Source organism: Anthonomus grandis, chromosome 17 (assembly GCF_022605725.1).
Source record: "Anthonomus grandis grandis chromosome 17, icAntGran1.3, whole genome shotgun sequence".
Lineage (NCBI taxonomy): Eukaryota > Metazoa > Arthropoda > Insecta > Coleoptera > Curculionidae > Anthonomus > Anthonomus grandis.
The window spans coordinates 17,755,017-17,775,290 of NC_065562.1; the positions used below are offsets into that span (position 1 = coordinate 17,755,017).

General features: G+C 33.9%; 1 protein-coding gene across 3 annotated transcripts in view; it reads left to right on the top strand.

The window, feature by feature from the left end:
* The window catches only part of LOC126746370 (CAD protein), a 73,767-nt gene extending 54,667 nt beyond the window's left edge, over nucleotides 1-19,100 (top strand). Inside the window, exons 16-24 of one of the 3 annotated variants that reach the window (XM_050454599.1) lie at nucleotides 4,682-4,811; nucleotides 4,865-5,032; nucleotides 12,164-12,289; nucleotides 12,398-12,597; nucleotides 14,453-14,509; nucleotides 15,182-15,438; nucleotides 17,613-17,868; nucleotides 18,147-18,530; nucleotides 18,836-19,100. In XM_050454599.1, the coding sequence (XP_050310556.1) occupies nucleotides 4,682-4,811; nucleotides 4,865-5,032; nucleotides 12,164-12,289; nucleotides 12,398-12,597; nucleotides 14,453-14,509; nucleotides 15,182-15,438; nucleotides 17,613-17,868; nucleotides 18,147-18,530; nucleotides 18,836-19,033 (1,776 nt within the window). In that variant the 3' untranslated portion in view covers nucleotides 19,034-19,100. The remainder of the gene's footprint in view (nucleotides 1-4,681; nucleotides 4,812-4,864; nucleotides 5,033-12,163; nucleotides 12,290-12,397; nucleotides 12,598-14,452; nucleotides 14,510-15,181; nucleotides 15,439-17,612; nucleotides 17,869-18,146; nucleotides 18,531-18,835) is intronic. The other 2 variants (XM_050454600.1, XM_050454601.1) reach the window with 2 other exon arrangements.
* Nucleotides 19,101-20,274: the final 1,174 nt, after the last annotated feature.

Genomic DNA, 20,274 nt, shown 5'->3' on the forward strand with positions numbered 1-20,274 from the left:
TTAGGAGTCTTAAATTTTAAAATAACACTTTCTGAAAACGTTATACAAAGCAATAATTATTGAACATAGGTAAAGTAAAATTAAGGTTAAATGAAAAGTCCCTCATTCTCTTTCCACTTGTTTATTTTACATATGCAATACATAATACTTTAGAAAAAGATCTTTATTAACGTAAACTCAAACCCTGGTGTGTGTAACTTGTGCCAATTTGAAAATGTTTATTTCCCTGTTGCTGGATGCCGCTCTGAACATTATGATTTCATCATATCAAATCAATCAAATCAAAATATGCTTTATTGTCTTAAGAGATAATCTTGTCGGCAAAGCTGTATGGGAAGAATGGCAAAAAAACACAAAAACACATATACAATACACAAATCATACATAAGTATAAAATAGCAACTAAAATAATGCTCATAAAAGAAAATCTCTTGCAGCAAAACTCAAGGGAAGTAATTTACTTCATAGTAGCCTCTTGCAACCAACAATTTTTTAACCCTTTTCCTAAAGACTCTTATTACTTTGCACTTTCCTAATATCCACCGGAAGATGATTAAACGTTTTTTTACCATCAAATATAAATGACCTTTTTATTAATGAGTTTGAGGGTACAGGCAAAATCACATCATTAGCCCTTCTGCTGCTATAATGGTGCCTATCTCCAACATTGAGATTTCTGTACTTTTTGTGAATTAAGCACACTGTTTTCAGTATAAATAAAGAAGGCAACGTAAGGATTTTGCGAGAAATAAAGTAATAAGTAATAAGTTCTCTACATGAATCTCTTATACCTTACTTTGCAAATATATCTGATAGCCCTTTTGCAAGATAAAAACACTCATAAATCATTGATTGGTACACGCACCCCAAAAACACAAACCATACCTCAGATGTGACTCAATCAGTGCAAAATATGCATTCCTGGCCATACCAAACTCTAATTCTCTTGTTATGATTTTAAGGACATAACAATTAGTCGCCAACTTGTTGCACAATAATCTGATATGACTTTCAAACTTCAATTTGTTGTCAAGACTTATTCCCAAGAGCTTATTCACATTTAAACTATTTAAATCAATGTTTCCAAGGCAAACTCTGCTCAAACTGCATTTAAAGTTCATGACATTTGTTTTAAGAACATTTAAAGTTAGCTTGTTGCAGTCACACCATTTTTTAAATTGTCAATTTCATAAATTAGGTTTGTAGTGTCGTAAGATCATTGAAAATCATCATTAAAAAATATAATCAATAAAAATAAAAATGAAATCATTAAAAACTATACATTCTTGAGAAACTTTCATCAATTAGGAACCATTGAGTAGCCGAGTGGATTCAGAATTCTCAGATTTATATACTAGTAAAGGTAGTAACTGCCCATTTACCATTAATTATTTGGGAACCTGATGAATTTCAAATAGGCGACATGTGGTAGTATCACCTTAGAGTGAGACGTTCTATAGCACAGATCCTCTATGTAAAAAAAAAATAAAAATAGTTGAATTATCACATTTATATATCCTTGGCTCACTTTAAAGATCAGAGGGATATGGGAATAAAGTGATGTTTTTCTTAAATAATTGGATAAATTAAACGAGAAAAACACTATTTCCAGATGATCTGAACACTATTAAGAAAACCAAACAAAGATATAGAAATAGGAGGAAATGTTGACTTCTCATTTATATATCCTTGTCTCACTTTAAAAATTAGAGGGATATAGGAATAAAATTTTATTTTTCTTGAATAACTGGATGAATTAACCCTTTCGGCCCCAATGGGACAAATAAATCCCAACATACATTTCTGCTGGACGCTATCTGTCCCGTTTTTAATGGAAATTGTCATTAGCGGGTATTTTAAGGTTTTAACAATTTTTCGACAGGCAGCGACACGCTTTTTGGAGGTCATTCTGATTGTAAAGGCCGTAAAGCGAGCACGTTGTTGGTTTTTGACACTGTTTTTTTTACAAATTTAATAGTTTTTGTGTGGTTTTTGAAACAATCTGTTTAGGTAAGTTCAGCATATACAATAATAGCAAAGTATTTTGATGGTTTTTGCATTTTGGGTGTAATATTTGGCTATAGGATATATGTGTCCCAGTGGGTTTTCTGATAGGGTGATTTATATCCCAATGGTATTTTACAGTATGTCAAGAAAGAAGTTGACTAGGACAGAGCTTCAAGATCTTGCTGACTATTTAGAAGGGTTGTCATCCGGAGAAGAGGTGCAATCCCCATATGAAGACTCTTCCTCAGAAGAAGACCCATTCCGAAGAGTCCGACGAGTTGTATCAGCCCTCGGATACTTCGGACGAAGATAGTGGAGACATTGAAAGTGATGCAAACGAGAACCTAACCCAACCCAACGACAACGTTATTTCTGTTGAGAATTCATATCAAGAGGCTGAAACTCCTGTTACAACTGGTAATATAATTTGGTCATTACCTACAAATACCTATGTCCCAAGACTTAGCATTCCAAATGAAAGTCAATGTATAAATACATCCTTCAATTGCTGCAAATGCCTCCCCGCTGGACATATTCACTAAAATGTGTCCTCGAAGTTTATTCACTTTTATTGCTTTGAGTCTACAAACCAGCGAATCAAAATTTACAAAGAAAATTAAAAAAAGCAGGTGACTTTCACTGATGCAGGGGAGATTATGATTACTATTGGCTGCACATTAGTTATGTGTTTCAATAAGGTGCCAAAACTTCGCCATTACTGGTCATCGCCGGCCATATCCAGAAACAGGTGTTTGTTTTTACTATCCAAGCTTTATTTCAATAATCCAGTCAAGCCAGAAGGGGCCAGTAAGATTTACTATGTACAAGAGCTTCTATCTTGCTTCAAATATACGTTTCAGAAATATCGATCCGACAGTACAAGTCAAAGTATTGACGAGAGCATGGTGGGCTTCAAAGGAAGATCTTCACTGAAACAATATATGCCACAAAAACCTGTGAAAAGAGGTATAAAATTATGGTCTAGATGTGATGCCAAAACAGGATATACATACGATGCGGCAAAGACGACGTTGAAAGGAGCGGAACTTTGGGCGAAACTGCTGTAAAAAAAATTATGTGAAACTATACAAAATCCAAACGTAGTTCTGGCCTTCGATCGATTTTTTACATCGGTCCGTTTGATGGATTCCCTCCAATACCCAGCCATTATTACAAGAAAAGAGATGCCAAAAAAATTCATCGAAAAACGAAAAATGTCTAGGGGTGAATGCGAGTTCTTATCAAATCAAACAAACTCTATTGCGATCAAATGGCAAGATACAAAGCAGGTTATTCCTTTGAGTAACTGCCATACCCCTGATATGACCTGTGTGAAGAGAAAAGACGAGACTGGGCAGAGAGTTGACGTACCATGTCCCACTGCTATTGCATACTACAATGAAGTCATGGGTGGTGTGGATCTGGCTGATCAGATGAGTGGTGTGTATGACTTTGGCAGAAAATCATGCAAACGGTGGAAAAAAGTATTTTATCGACTTTTGATGATTGCTGTTGTTAACAGCTGGGTAATATATAATGACTTACGACTTCGTGCTCAAAAAAAGATACCCTTACTGGAATTTTTATTTACCTTATCAGAGGACCTAATCGAAGAAGGACAACAGCAAACATCAGTCAAACTTCGAAGAAACAGTTGTGAAAGGTCATCAAAGAGATCAAAAATAATGAGAAATGTGGGTGATCACCTTCCAATAGAAACATCGAAACGGCGAAGATGTGCTCGTTGCGCTCTTCAGAAAAAAGAACGTAGAACCACTACTATTTGTACAATGTGCGGTGTAGGGTTGTGCAAGCATTGTTTTGCGCTTTATCATTCGTCCTAAAATACTTACCTTTGCGGGTTGTCTTTTTGTGAATAAAAAAAAATAAAAATTTTGAAATACAAAAATGTGTTTTTTTGGCCCCTAGGGATATTTATAAGCCGCCTAAAAATCCCGCTGGGATATATATATCTCCCTGTATATATTTTTTTTATTTTAACTAGTGTATATTGTCAAATGATCTCTTAAAATGCCATAACTCGCAAAAACATCCTTAAAATCGTTAAAAATAAAATTGGGTCCCAAAGGATTAAACCAGAAAAACACTATTTCCAGATGATCTAAACACTATTAAGAAAACCAAACAAAGATATAGAAATAGGAGGAAAAGTTGAAGAATTCTCATTTATATATCCTTGTCTAAGTTTATAAATTAGAGGAGTATGGGAATAGGCTTGATGCTTATTGATTGAAGGATTCTTTCATGTGACCAATAATAACCGAGTTATTTGACAATTCATCTTAAGTTGACCAGTGAAAGTCTCTTTGGCTTTGAAAAATGATAGATGAAATTTATATCAAAATTTACGTGGAAAATGTTTAGTATCATTTTTGTTGAGTGAACCTCAACAAAAACTTTGCTTTCTAGGAATCTTTTTATTTAGCTTATTGTACAACTCCAAAAACTATCCAAATTTTGAACCTAGACCCAGTTTTTACCCTCAAACCCATCCATATCTCTATAGCTCCTCTATAGCAATCAATTCCCAAAAATTGATAACACATCGGCTAGTAAATATAGCGAATATTAATGCTAGGCCATAAACAACCTTCAGACTTGACCTAAATACACTTCAAGCCTTATTAATACGGATATTTTCAATGTTTATTAGTGTTTGGTGAGCCCGGAAGACCAACAAGCCCTATGGGACAACCTGAAAGTGATCGATTGCTTCGCGACCGACCACGCCCCGCACACCGTCGAGGAAAAACTGAGCGAAAAGGCCCCGCCGGGTTTTCCAGGTCCGTACAAGTTAAAATTACGACTTAATAGACTTAACCGGTCAACTTTGTAGGTTTGGAAACCATATTGCCGTTGCTATTAAACGCGGTGAACGAGGGTCGCATGACCATGGAGGATTTGATCAGTAAATTCCACAAAAACCCGCGGAAAATATTCAATTTACCCGAGCAGCTTAACACTTACGTCGAGGTGGACATGGACGAGGAATGGACCATTCCAGGTAAATTCGGAATAGGATGCAGTAGTTTGGATATCGTCAGGAATACCATATAAAAATACCCATAAAGTAAAAGTAAAAATTACAATGATAAACGAAAAAAAAGCCCTTCACACAAATTTAAACTAAGATGGCTCGTTTAAAAATTCCTTCTCACCGTAAAAGCACTTTTCTATCAAATAAAGTTTCGGTTTATTTTTTCGAATATTAATTTCATAATTAATCTCTATCTTTAATAGAAGAAAGAAAATCATAGAAGTGGTCAAAATATCAAAAATCGAAATTTTGATATTTCTCGAAACCTGAGAACGTACTCTGTGACTTGTTTTCAAACAGTAGAAATAAAATTTTATTTTTCTTTTCTAGGCACTTTAATAGTGTCTGTATTGTGTGTCTAGTATGTGTATATGTAAGTGATAAAATTCGAATTACATTAATACACTTTAAACTCCTTAAAGGGCCTATTCGTTAGAGAATTATAAATTTTTTACTCCAGTTTTTTTCTTCCAGGCAAAATATCGAAAAAACACTTCAACTGCCTGGAAAAATTAATATTATTTATTGAAATATACTCCTGTACGTCTCATTTCCATTTTTAGCCAGGTAGTTAAAGTAATTCTAATTTGTGTACGTAGGTCAGTTATTTCAACTGCCTTAAAACATTTTTTTTTTAATAAACACACCTACACACTTTTCAGTATTCCTGAGGATGAATTTGGAGCACAAAATGTTGTGTCATACTTAAATCTGCATATTTGAAAACTTTCTTCAATCTCGATTTAAATATGGCCTAATTTAATGAAATTTGCTCAAGAAATACCCCACATTTTAGAAAATAATTGTTTTTTTGGTTAAGAGCAAAATTTATATTATTCCTTAGCAATTAACGATACAGTATACTTTATATATCTATGTACAAATTATTATTATTATATGATATGATTTTTTTTCGCAGAAATTGCAATATTACACTTCTAAAAAAATTATTAACATCTTCCAGGCAATTGAAATGGCTCAGCGACTTTATTTGCGCGTATGTGATAGAATTATAATAACTGTCTGCAAAATACACTGTAAACCCTACTAAAAATTACATAAATAATAAGCCATATTTATTGGAAAAATTAATTTGGAAAACCAAAAAAGACAAAGTACAGCCCAAAATCATGTTTTCTGTTCCAGATAAAGGTGGTTCGAAATGAGGGTTAATTAATTAGGGTAAATTCCGTTAAAATGGAACCTGTTTAACCTTTAAAAAAACGCTTTTAATCAGTTTATTAAATTATTTGTTTATTCCAGGCAGTTGAATTAGGGCTTTGAACCTCAAACTGTTGATGGCCTCATAAACTTAAATTGATTGGAATTAAATTGATAATTGACTTAAATTGATTGGAACTTAGTTTGCTTGGCCCTGAAGATAGAATAAATGGATTTCGAAACGTCATAAGGTCCTATAAGGGGTGTGAAGGGTGAAAATAAAAAAAGTATTCTAGGCAGTTAAATTCGGAAAATGATTTCGACTGCCTGGATTAAATTAATGTAAAAAGTTCCAAAAAAAAAAAGTAAATTGATGATGGCCTTATAAAGCCGAGACGTCTGACTTGATTGGAACTTAGTTTTCTTGGCCCTGAACGGTTTCCGAAACGTCAAGAAGAAACAGGGAATATGCTATATATTGCAGCTTAATTTCTTAGAATTATGTAACATTTCGCAATATATAGCAGATAATCTGGATAAGAAATTCCAAGTAGATAGATGTCGTCTCCACGGATTTTACAAAGGCTTATGGACAAGATCTCGCACAGTGTTCTTTTAGATAAGTTAGATGAAGAATTTGGGTTTAATACTAATTCAGTTCAGTTTTTTAAGACTTATTTAAAACATAGACAACAGAAAATCGATTTTTCTTAGAGGATATATGAAATTATTTTCCTAATTCAACTGCCTGGAATAAATTCTTTAATTTTGCAGTTGAGTTGGGAAAATAAATTGAATTGCCTAAATTTAAAATAAAAATCCTGGTGGTGGCCACTTAAGGCCGAAACTTCATAAAATATTTCCATTAAACAACGAGTCGCACTTAAAAATTGGATTTAGATTTGGAAGATTTAGAATTAACTAAAGGATTCAATTGCCATTTTAATCGGTACAATACTTTGACTCCGATATTAATTAGTGTAGGAGCTACCGAACCTGTAGGCAATTTATTCACCATCATGAGTGGAGCTTCAAGAAAATAATTATTTAAGTAATTATCTTATTTACTATGAAGTTTTTTGCATCCTTAGGTAGGTACCATATTCTTTCCCTTAGAAACCTCAGTTACCACAAACCAAAGGATTTTGCATCAACATTTTTAGCCTTCAAATTTGTTAACATCATCATCTTCATAACTTCTACATCTCTAAAAGCCAGGAATCATAAACGGTCCAATATATACGCCGGGCGAGCATCGTGCCTTCGTTATCGAAACATTTTTCAAAAGTAACGAATCTGTGATTACGACCCAAAGAAATTTTCATACTCACTTCGCGCTTGGTAGACATGATCCAGTTCCAGATCGCAAAACAATACTGTTGTGGATTTCAAATTTTAGAGCTACAGGTTCAGCCTTAAAAAGAAAATCAACTGGTAGACCCAGAAGTGTTCGGACACCTGAAAACATTGCAGCTGTAATAAAAGCAGTTGAACGATCTCTGCTTTGCGTTGGTCAGATCGTTCTGTGAGAAGAATTTTGCACACCGATCTGAAGTTCCACCCATACAAAATGATGATCGTGCAAGAACTTAGTGAACGGTAATGGGAAAATCGCCGAGAATGTCCTAATGATATTCTTCAAAACGTTCCACAAAATGCGCTTTTAATAACGAGTGACGAGGCTCATTTCCATTTGTCTGGCTGTGTGAACAAGCAGAATTTCCGCTACTGGGGATCAGAAAATCAGCGGCAGCTCCTTTAAAGGCCACTTCACAGCCAACGTGTTACCGTTTGGTGTGCTGAGAGTTCGAATTTACATTTCGACAAAGATGGAAATTTAAAAAGAACTTATGCCGGCATTCGAGGCACAAGCCAAGGCTAGCAAAACGAAGTTCGAAAATGTATTAAGTACCTTTTCTTACGGGGTATAGCTACATACATACTGTTTTTCCAAAGAACGTAAAAGTTTTTAAAATAGATACTATTTTAAAAACACTAGTTTCTCCTTATTCTTTTAATTAAGTTATTGTTCAAAATATTTTAATATCTTTCTAATCCTAACAGTTATTTTCTGTCGACAGGCAAAAAATTAAATGGAAGAAAATTTTTCTTAGCAAAAAAATACCTAACAGTGGCAGTATTTCTTATCGGCTTTTAAAAAAAACTGTAGTCTTAGGCATAATATAAAGTTTTACTTACCTTTGAAGTGCAGAAACACAAAAACAGTACCTCGTAACTGAAACATCAAAAAATATGACTAATTACTAGCAAATTACTGACTAAAATTGCCATTAACATTTAAAATTACATTAGTTAAACGTACATGTACCCAATTAAGATCACACCATGTAAAATAAAAAGAAAATTCAATGATATAAAAGAAGTTATTCTGGAGTTACCTCTGAACACCACAACCGTTTACGGGAAACTGAGCGGTTACGAGGTAATGTGTCAACAATTTGGCTCGAAATAGATACGAGGTTATGTTTTCTTTTAAATTCTGCTTGTGTATTTTTCAATAGATGGCGAGACTAATTCTAAAAAGAAATGTATCAAAATCCCATTTTAATAATTTTTGCGGGTTACGAGGTCCGGCCTCCCGGTTCTCGATAAGCTAAAACTAAAAATTACAATGATAAACGAAATTATTATTAAAAAGCCAAATGACCTAAATCCATAAACATTAAACGGTTAATTTAAAAATTACTACCAGTAAGATGGCTTGCTTAGAAAAACCTCCACACTGTATAAGCACTCAGTTTTAGATTATTAAAAAAAAAAAATTTAATTCTATGATTAATCTTCATCTTTAATAGCAAGAGAATAATGGAACATTTTAGAGTGATTAAACTGCAAAAATTAAAGAATCCGAAATCGCGGTTTTTCTCGAAAACCGTTGATCTCTCCAAAATTTTCATTCTAATAAAAAACGTACTCATTGTCTTGGTTTACATCACAGTCTTTGATTCACATCTTTATCTTCAATAGCAAGAGAGTTATGGAACATTTTAAAGTGGTCAAAGGCAGTTAAAGTACTAATTTCAACAGCATGGAAAAAACTTTTTTTTAATTAAATATACCACAAATTTTCCAGTATTCCTGAGGCTGAATTTGGTGCACAAAACGTAGTAGTACCCGTCTTAAAATCTGCTTCTCTCAAATCCTCCCTTATTCTCGATTAAAATTTGCCCTAATTTAATGAATTTTGCATCTTATTTTATTTATATTTTTCCTTCAGAGTCAACAAATTTGATTCTAAACCATAAACTAAGTACCAAAGACTTGTTATTATATAATAATCCATTTTTTTTTGTTCTTATAAATTGCAATAGTTTTTAACAATTAGAGGCCGTTTGGAGCAAACTGGATATATGAAGGGGTGATTTTTTCAAAGTAAGAACAAACAACATTTTTAGTCATTTTATTAAATTGATTATTTATTCCAGGCAGTTGAATTAGGACAATGTTGTCTATTGACTCTAAAAGTCTCAAAATTGATAATGGCCTATAAAGCTGAAACGTTGTAAAAGAACAGGGAAGGTTTTATAAGGGGTGTAAAGGAAAGACATGAAAAATTTATTCCACGCAGTTGAATTTATTTACCTAATTCAACTTAACTTCTGACCCTATATGATCTTAAGGGCCATCAGGTTTTTGTTTCTTTTAGCAGTGGATTTTCTGCTGAAAGAAAACGAAGATGAATGAAAAAAAAACGATGTATTCCCATCAGTTCTTGCCTGAATTTCGCAATGAAAAATTAGCCTAAAAGTTTAGTTTTTTAATTCGTCCAGGCAGTTGAGTGCAATTTTCTGTTGATCAAATGCGATAGAAGTAATAAGTCAATTTTGCCCAAACTTCCTAACAATGCAAAAAAGAAGTTCTGTTATACAGACGGCCTGTAAAAAGTTGTCTAGGCTAAACTATCAAGTTGAAACACTTTTGTTAATGAAAACTGAAGTTTTCTTAATGGTTTAATAAAACTTTAACCAAATTTGAACAATTTTTACCGAAATTATGAACGTTTTTGTATTAAAGGTCCAAAGTAATGGGAAAAATTGTTACTATCATCTTTGACGGTCTGTCAAAAGTTTTACAGTTAAACTATCCACTTGAAATATATTTTGTAATGTAAAGTGAAGTTTTCTTAACGGTTTGGTGAAACTTTGACCAAATTTGAACAATTTTTGCCAAAGTTATGAACGTTTTTGTACTGAAGGTCCAAAATAATGAAAAAATGGTTATCATCATCTTTGACGGCCTGTAAAAAGTTCTCCAGTTAAACTATCAACTTGAAATATGTATTTTAATTAAAAGTGAAGTTTTCTTAACGGGTTGGTGAAACTTTGACTAAATTTGAACAATATTTGCCAAAGTTATGAACGTTTTTGTACTGAAAATCTAAAAAAATGGTTACCATGATCTTTGACGGCCTGTAAAAAGTTCTTTAGTTAAACTATCAACTTGAAATATGTATTTTAATGAAAAGTGAAATTTTCTTAACGGTTTGATAAAGCTTTGACCAAATTTGAACAATTTTTGCCGAAACTATGAATGTTTTTATACTGAAGGTGCAAAAAAATGGTTACCGTAATTTTCGACTGCCTGGAATAAATTCTTCATTTTTACCCTTTTCGTCCCTTATAAAACATTCCCTGTTCCTTTACAACGTTTCGGAATCCGTCAAGACGTCCCAAGTCAGACGTTTCAGCTTTGTGGGCCATCATCAGTTTTGAGACTTTTAGAGTCAATAGACAACATTGTCCTAATTCAACTGCCTGGAATAAATTCTTTATTTTTGCAGTTGAGCTTGGACTAAATTAAAAAACAAAACTAAGAGGCTCTAAAAACGACGAATTACAATTAAAAATTAACTTTAGGCTCAGTAGATTTTTAATTTGTGCGATTTCGATGTCACTTAAGAAATCAATTGTCATTATTTTACTCTATAATATAAAATTTTGACTGCGATTAATTGAGTGCACCTGTAAGCAATTTATTTACCATAATAAAGTGGAGCTTGAACCAAATAATAATTAGTTAATGATTGGCAACAGCTAAAGGTTCATTTAATATGACTTCATTAGCATCCTTAAGTTCAATAATTAGGAACCTCAATCAACACGGACCATTGCCTCTATTTTTATTTTAATAATACTGTTTGAAATTGACATTTTAAACATTCAAATTTGTGAAATCACTGGATAGCTTCATAAGCTACTACTGTCCCTGATATTCAAGTTTTAATTGAATAAGTTCCATAGTATGGATATATAAACAAATTAAAAAAAAAAATGAGGCTTTGGTAGCATGCAAAGAGATGGACTACTTTATTAAAATCTTATAGACAGTTATGTATATAAATTTGTATTAAAAGGCATAATCCCAAAAGTGTTGTAATATTTGAAGGAGTAGGGAGATACTAATGATGATTAATTGGTGGGTTTTATCATTTATTTGTGTCCCTATTTTTAATCAATAATTTTTACTACAATGAAGTCAATGAGTGAATACAATATAAAGAAAATTAATATTTGTGTATATGGGTAATTAAAATATCTATTTAAAGTTAAATTGATTTAATTGTCTTGAATTACTAATAATTGATGATGAAACTAAATAAGCATAGAAATTATTAAAAAAATTCAATAATGCTAGTCTAGTGATATAAATAAATATGACTAGTATAGCGCCAATTATGGTTATAAAAGGTCTTTCCTGGATCTTCTTACCTCATCATTGACCCACGGCATTAATGTTTTATTTTTGGTATCCTAATTTTGCTGGGAAAATATTAATTAAAATGATTAAGCACCGAAGTTTATTGTCAATCAAAGTTTTGAACATGCTGCATCTAGCATAAACTTTTTGCGGTTTTTGGATACTCCGGATGTTTTTAGTCAATAAAAATTATTGACAACTGTTTTTCGACCGTTTTAGACTCTATGACGTATTCAAAGTCGAAATGGACCCCGTTCGCGGGCAAAAAAGTAAAAGGGGCGGTGCACAGGGTGGTACTGCGGGGCGAAGTCGCTTACGTGGAAGGTCAGGTGCTGGTGCAACCCGGTAAGTAACCAACTTATTAAAGTCGAATTTAAGCCGAAAAAATGGAGACTGTTCTGACTTCGAGTTATTCAATAAAGTCTTATGGGATTTTAAAGAGTGTACTTTTAGGTTTCGGCCAGAACGTGCGAGAGTGGGACAAAAAGTTCATTTCGAACGTTTCGAGCTCTTTGAGCGAGCTGAGACCTTCTAGCGCCGTAGATCGGTCCTTGTCCCCTTTGCCGCCGTTTGCCCATGATAAATTTTTGGAATACGAGAACGACGGACATACCAATGAGATGTTCACTAAGTTGTTGGCGGTGGAGAATAAGGTAATTGAAGAAAGTTTCTTCTGGATTAACTGAGAAACGATTGAAAAGAGAGTTTGTCTCTCTTCCGGGCAGTCGGATAACTTCAAAAAATCGATGCAACTGCCTGGAAGAGATAGAGACTCATTTACGTGGCTTAAGAATGGTAAAGAAACGACTTTAACGAGTTTAAGCAGTGAATTTCTTGCGGAAAAACTTGACTTTTCTCACATCAAATGTCTGAAAAATACGACCATTTGTCTTGGTACTTCAGTTGTATCAAAAACCGTTATATTTTCGCCATTTATTGGCTGAATTTCGCTTTATAAAGTTAATGTAAAAGTCTAATTCTTTATTACGTCCAGGCAATTGAATGCGATTCTCTGCTGGTCGTGTGCGATATCAATTTAAAAGAAGTAATATCGATTTTTTCGAATTTCATGTAAAATTTTCCTGGACTAAAGATGTCTATGGACGACTTTTCTGGAAACAAGTTAAAATATTGGTCCAGTTGATTATAACAAATGAAAATCGACGTATTTCTCATTTTATTTCCACAAAATTTGGGAATATTGATTTTACCTCAGTTGAACCATAAAAAAAATTGTATTGAAATGATTAACATCATCTTTGATGGTCTATAAAAAGTTCCCCAGGTAAACCATTAACTTGAAATATATTTTTTAGTGAAAATTGAAGTCTTCTTAACGGTTTGGTAAAATTTTGACTAAATTTGAACAATTTTTTCCGAAGTTATGAACATTTTTGTACTGAAAGTCCAAAAAAATTGAAAAATGGCTATTATCATTTTTGACGGCCTGTAAATAGTTTACCAGTTAAGCCATTAACTTGAAATGTATTTTTTAATGAAAATTGAAGTTTTTTCAATGGTTTGGTGAAACTTTGACTAAATTTGAACAATTTTTGGCGAAATTATGAACGTTTTTGTATTGAAAGTCCAAAAAAATTGAAAAATGACTATTATCATCTTTGACGGCCTGTAAAAAGTTCCCCAGTTAAACCATTAACTTGAAATATATTTTTTAATGAAAATTGAAGTCTTCTTAACGATTTGGTAAAATGTTGACCAAATTTGAACAATTTTTACTGAAGTTATGAACGTTTTTGTACTGAAAGTCCAAAAAAATTGAAAAATGACTATCATCATTTTGACGGCCTGTAAAAAGTTCTCCAGTTAAGCCATTAACTTGAATTATATTTTTTAATGAAATTTGAAGTTTTCTCAATGTTTCAGTGAAACTTTGACTAAATTTGAACATTTTTTGCCGAAATTATGAACGTTTTTGTACTGAAAGTCCAAAAAAAATTGAAAAATTACTATCGTCATCTTTGACGGCCTGTAAAAAGTTCCCCAGTTAAACCATTAACTTGAAATATATTTTTTAATAAAAATTGAAGTTTTCTCAATGGTTTAGTGAAACTTTGACCAAATTTGAACAATTTTTTCCGAAGTTATGAACGTTTTTGTATTGAAAGTCCAATAAAATTGAAAAATGGCTATCATCATTTTTGACGGCCTGTAAAAAGGTCTTCAGTTAAACCATTAACTTGAAGTATATTTTTTAATGAAAATTGAAGTCTTCTTAACGATTTGGTAAAACTTTGACTAAATTTGAACAATTTTGCCGAAATTATGAACGTTTTTGTATTGTAAGTCCAAAAAATTGATTTTTCCTCGTTTCTTTTCAGTTAAAGTCGATCAACTTTCATTCTTAGTCATTTGTTCATACACTCAAAGTCACTGGTCGTGAACTATTATTACAAATTAGTACCGAAACGTTGTACCAAGAAACTTTTAAACAATTCCCCCGCAACTTAAACTTTCTTCCATTTTTTTTTTATTATTATTTTTTTGCAGTCTCTCCAAAGCGCACTTATCGAATCCCATTATAGAAAACAGGTAAAACGCCCACAGGTAAATGGCAGCGTTATGTTGCATATTGTGTGTGTCTTTTTTTATGCCTGTTTCGACTCGAGAAGCTTTATTGTATCATAGCATATTGATCTTAACACATTTTGCTTTTCGAATTTACTACTAATGATTTCCCTTTTGTTATTTATCAGACTGTATATAAAGTTTATCCCGATAAAAGTTCAAGTTGAAAAAATACTTTAGGTAACAGAGTGTCTCACAAGGGACAAAATACTCAATTCATAGGCAAAAAAATCATCAATAGACATCCTGTATTATTAAATTAATGTAAAAAAGTTTGAGGTGTTTTTTTTTTCATAAAATGGCTGATGTAAAGACAGTTTTCTTTAGCAAGTCTAATTTCTTTGTTATTTTGCTACCCTTACTATAGAGCAACAAACTCAATGAAAAAAAAATGAATTTTCCAAAACTTAGAACATAATTTCCGACGTTTTGGCTCACACACTTCTACATAAACGCCTTTACGATCGAGTTCATCATCATGAACATCCTGAGGATGCCCTATTATAGGCTGAAGCGTTGACAAATTACGCCTTAGGAAATTCAAGTTTTATTTGCACCCTCTAGGACTACAGAGTCCAAAATTTAAATTTACCGCCTTAAATAAACGCGTTAATTAAGGGTAAACCCTCTTACATAGTAACATTTCCTCAGGTACATTTTGCGGATGTTCACGCAGACCGACAAGCGATGCTCTCGCCGGTACCGTTGAGGATCAGAACCGAGAGTTTCTCGCAGCAACAAGATAAAAAAATCGGAAAAGGAGATGGAGTTTTGGCCCCCGTGGCTATACAGCCGGAGATGATGCACCAGCATCCTTCCCACGGACTGGTGGGCAAACACGTCCTAGGGGTGGAGATGTTCCAGAAGGAGCAGCTGAATTATATTTTCAATTTGGCGCAAACTTTTAGGTGAGCCTAGTACTGGGGAGAATTTCTCTCAGGCAATTTAAGTGTAATTTTTTTGCTTTTTTCATTTGCTTGGAAGAAATTAGACTTTTAGGTAAGAAATGATTATCAGAAAGACAACCTGAAAGTTGTATCTGTTGGAAGCTTTAGAGGAGTTTTAGATAGAATCAGCTTCAACTTGTTTAAGTTGCTTTCATCATCACGAAATCTAGTTAAAATACCCACAGGCTCGATAAAAAACTTTAGTAGGTAGTCAGTCAATTTAGGAATCTCAATGCAAATTAAGTTGAAACAAGTATGTGTGCTGCTGTATCTGGACTAATTATTATCCCAAGAAATTGTATCTTCTATATCTTTCAGGCGTTTTAATTAATTTTCCTGCTTTCGCAGTGGATTTTTTCTCTAAAAAATTAATTTTCTTATATTACATTTCTAAAAGAAATGAGGATATGCCAAGTCCTAGGTAACTGGTATATTTCCACCAGTTTTTGTCCTTTAACTCGCTTAACTTTCACGGCCGATACTTCAAATCTAACAAAACAAAGGTAAGAACACAAAGTCACGGTCTCATTAAATTCATATAATTTTTTCAAAGCTACACGTATTTCGCTCCTATCGGAGAATCATCAGGGCTAAAAAATACATTAAGATATTTTTTACAAAAAGAACGCTTATAAATAATTATGATAAAACTCATTACCTAGACCTACACAGATCACATTACAACTAACAACAAAAAAGGCCTTTTGCTGTTAGTTGTCAACAACAAATAATTTTTAGGCCTGATGATGCTCCGATAGGAGCGAAACACGTGTAGCTTTGAAAAAATTATATAGATTTGATGAGACCGTGACTTTGTGTTCTTACCTTTGTTTTGTTTTCGTTTGGTCTCTTAGAGAAAAACGGATGATACGTTTCTACTTCAAATTTAATTTCTTATTTCTTCCAGGCAGTTGGAAGGAAGTTCTACTTCCAGGAACTAGGAAATAAAACCTGGAAGAGATTTAACAATTATTGTTCCTACACAATTAAAGTCATCTCGTCAGGCAATTCTCTTTTTTCAGGTGCGTTTTTAAATCTTTCAGAGATTGAGGCGGGATGAAAGCAACCTTATATAAAAAATTGTAAACCCTGCAAGACATTGTACTTGGCACTTTTAGTTTAGATGTGGTTTATGAATTTATTACCAATTTTTTTTATAACGGTATTTGAATGATGCTGGTTTTGAACTTTTTAAATCAGAGAGTATATTAATGTATAGCATGTAAATATTATACGAGAATGATGGTCGGTATGTAAGGTATGAACGTCGGATCTAAACTTGATTTTTTGGTAAAGATATGGAGGGCTTTTGTTGAAAATTAAAGCATGAAACAAAACAGACGGTTTTCCATGTCAAGCCAATTTGAAGGTTCTAATTTGTGAATAACTGGGTCGAATTTTCTTATACTATATACAAAACTTCAACAGGCCCTCTGAACTCGCTGCTCTCTATCTTTATCCTGCTACCGCATCACAATAATTAATGTGGCTCAATACAAGTGCGTCTGTTAAAGTTAATTTTAGTTTCTGATCTAATGCATGCCGATGCTTATACAGTAATGTTAGATTGGCCTTTGTACACATGAAGAAACATGGTCGGTGAATCTTAATTCAGTATCTAATATAACGCCCAGGTTTTTTTGCTTTTTGAACACAGCATAATTGTGAATTATTTAATTTTAGTTTAAGTTGGTTTTCTATATCGGTTTTTTGCTTCCCAAAAATTAGTACCTTAGTTTTTGTGGGATTAAGTCTATTTATTTAGTTGACTAAGCGTTTTAAGTCTTCGTTAATGTGGAACTGTGCTTGTGCTAGTTGGTTAAAGCTAAAATCTGTACCGTATTGTACTGCATGTGTATCAGATACTTTTTAATTTTAATTTCAACACATTTAAGGAAAAAATTTAAGTTTAGGTAAGACGCTTGGTTATACACTAGGTATGTCTTATTGGAAATGTGTAATACTCGCTAGACTATTTATTTTTCTTTGTATACTTTGTGCCATTCAGTAATTAGACAGATAGGCCTGTCTATCGAGTAGACTTTAGATAAAGTTGCAGTAACTCATACCCTTTCTCTGGATAAATTATGCAATTTTGATACAGTACGTTCCGATTTTTATACAAATTTTTTTAGGGTGTACGTATCGAAAGACCGTCCTCTGGACCATCTCCTCAAAGGCAAACTGATGGCCTCGATGTTCTACGAGGTGAGCACTCGCACCTGCTGCAGTTTCTCCGCTGCGATGCAACGTTTGGGCGGTCGGGTCATTTACATGGACGAGAGTAGTTCTTCCGCCAAAAAAGGGGAAACTTTGAACGACTCGATTTCTACTTTGGCCGGATACGCGGACGTGATCGTCCTGAGACATCCCGAACCTGGATCAGTTTTTGTAAGCATGATTTTCGGTTTCGTATGAAAGCCAAAGAGTTTCTTTACCAAAAAGGTCTTTGCAAGTTTCCTTGTAACTGCAACCGTTTTGGAGTTATTAAGTAGTTTTTCCATTAATTGAAAAAATCTTGATACCATCAAAGGCTTTACAAAAATTCAAATATCTTAAAAACCCTTGCAATAATTTTATTGATTTTGGTTTCGTATGAAAGCAGAAAGATTCCTCTAATAAAAGTAGAATAAAAACAATTTTGACTTACTCATCAATTGTTTATACAGAAAGCTGCACAGCATTGCCGTAAACCGGTAATAAACGCCGGAGATGGTATCGGAGAGCACCCCACTCAAGCCCTACTGGACATTTTCACAATCCGTGAAGAAATCGGTACCGTAAACGGCCTGGTCATCACCTTGGTAGGCGATTTGAAGAACGGACGTACCGTGCACTCCTTGGCCAGACTGTTGACCCTCTATAACGTCCATCTGAGGTACGTGAGTCCCCCCAATTTGAAAATGCCCCCGTACATAATGAAGTTCGTGGCGGACAAGGGGATCTCCCAGAAGGAATACGGCAGTTTGGAGGAGGTTCTGCCTGACACCGATGTGCTTTACATGACCAGGATTCAGAGGGAACGATTCGATTCCCAGGATGAGTACGAGAAGGTAATTGAGTTAATATTTTTTAGTATTCTTAGAGTTCAACTGCCTGGAAGAATTAAAAAATGACTTCAACTACCTGTTAAAAAATTAAATATTCCTGATGGTTGCAATACTTACAAGTAGACCTAGGAGGCACCGAAGACTTAACTTTTAACAGTCAAATTGATGCCTTACTTTGTCTTCCTTCGAATCTCAACTAACTGGAAGAAAAACAATGAATTATTCCCGACAGTTAAGATAATATCTTAGCGAATATTGAAAACAGCCAACGTTCCATAATTTGCCTCTAAATTTCTAACTTGTTTTAGGCTTGCGGCCATTTCGTGGTCACCCCGCAACTAATGACCAGGGCGAAAAGGAAAATGGTGGTGATGCACCCGTTGCCCAGGGTGTTCGAGATCAGTCCGGAATTCGACAGTGACCCGAGGGCGGCCTACTTCCGACAAGCTGAGGGCGGCATGTACGTCCGGATGGCCCTTTTGGCCATGGTACTCGGTAGATGTTGATTTTTCCACTATTTATTAGCTTTTGCATTGTTAACGAGATTGAAATATACTGATAATAGATTTTTTATTTGGGCGGGTGTTTCTTAACCCAGTTTGGCCCCTCATCCCCTAAAATCGTTCCCAATCAACATCATAATAGAGGTGTAAGAATCGTGTACAGTTTGTCCTTAATTGGTCCTTGATTATTTTATGATACCAATAATCGAAGTCTCCGTACGATATTTCTGAATCCGTTTAATCCATCTTTAAGGTCAAGCAAACTAAGTTGAATAAAACTTTACTTCCAGGGAGTTCCGCATGAGAAAGGCAAATAAATAAAGAATTACTTTCAGGCAATTTAACAAGGAACTTCCAGGAATAATTAGACTAACCAGAGCTGAGGAATGCCTTCCAAGAGCCTGGAAGAAATTAGAAATTACTTCCAGGCAGTTGAAGGGACGTGCATGCATGGGACTTGGATTGCTTGGAAAAAATAAGGAACTACTTCCAGGCAGCTTAACTCCCTGGATCCACTAGATGACTTCAATTGCCTGGAAGAAATGAGGAAAAACCTCAAGTAATTTAAAGCCTAACGTTTCGGCTTTGTGGGGAAATTATCGGTTTATTTTTTTTTTAACTTTTTTAATTTAATCCTGCTTGGAATAAGGTCTTTATCCTTTGCATCCATCGAAAAAACTATTTAAGAGCTTAAGAAATAAAAGCAATTATATCAAATACCTGGACATTGCAAATACCTACTTCAAATGTCTAAAATTATATAGCAACCTATTAAAAGTGCCTGATAGGTATCAAAACAATCCATTGAACCATTTGAAAGGTGAAAAAAGCGTCAATTTTCCACTAGAAAACCCAAGAAACGGGTACAGCTTCCTGGAATAAATGACCTCAATTGTCTGGGAAAAATAGGATTTACTTCCAGGCAGCTGAAACATTAATTTACTCAAAGTATTGACTTAAATTGCTTGCAAAAAATAAGTAATCTTACTTCCAAGCAGTTCAACTCCCTTGTTTCAAGTTGGACGTTTCGGCTTTGTGGAGCTATCATCAGGTTACTTTTTTTTTTGAGACTTTTAGGGTCTACAGACAATGACTTCAATTGCCTGGAAAAATTGAGGAATTGAAAGAAGAAATGAGCGTTTCACTTTCTGGAAAATTGGGAAACGATATCAACTTCCTGGAAGAAACGACTTCAATTGCCTGGAATAAATAAGAATTTACTTGCAGGCAGTTGGACAATAAGT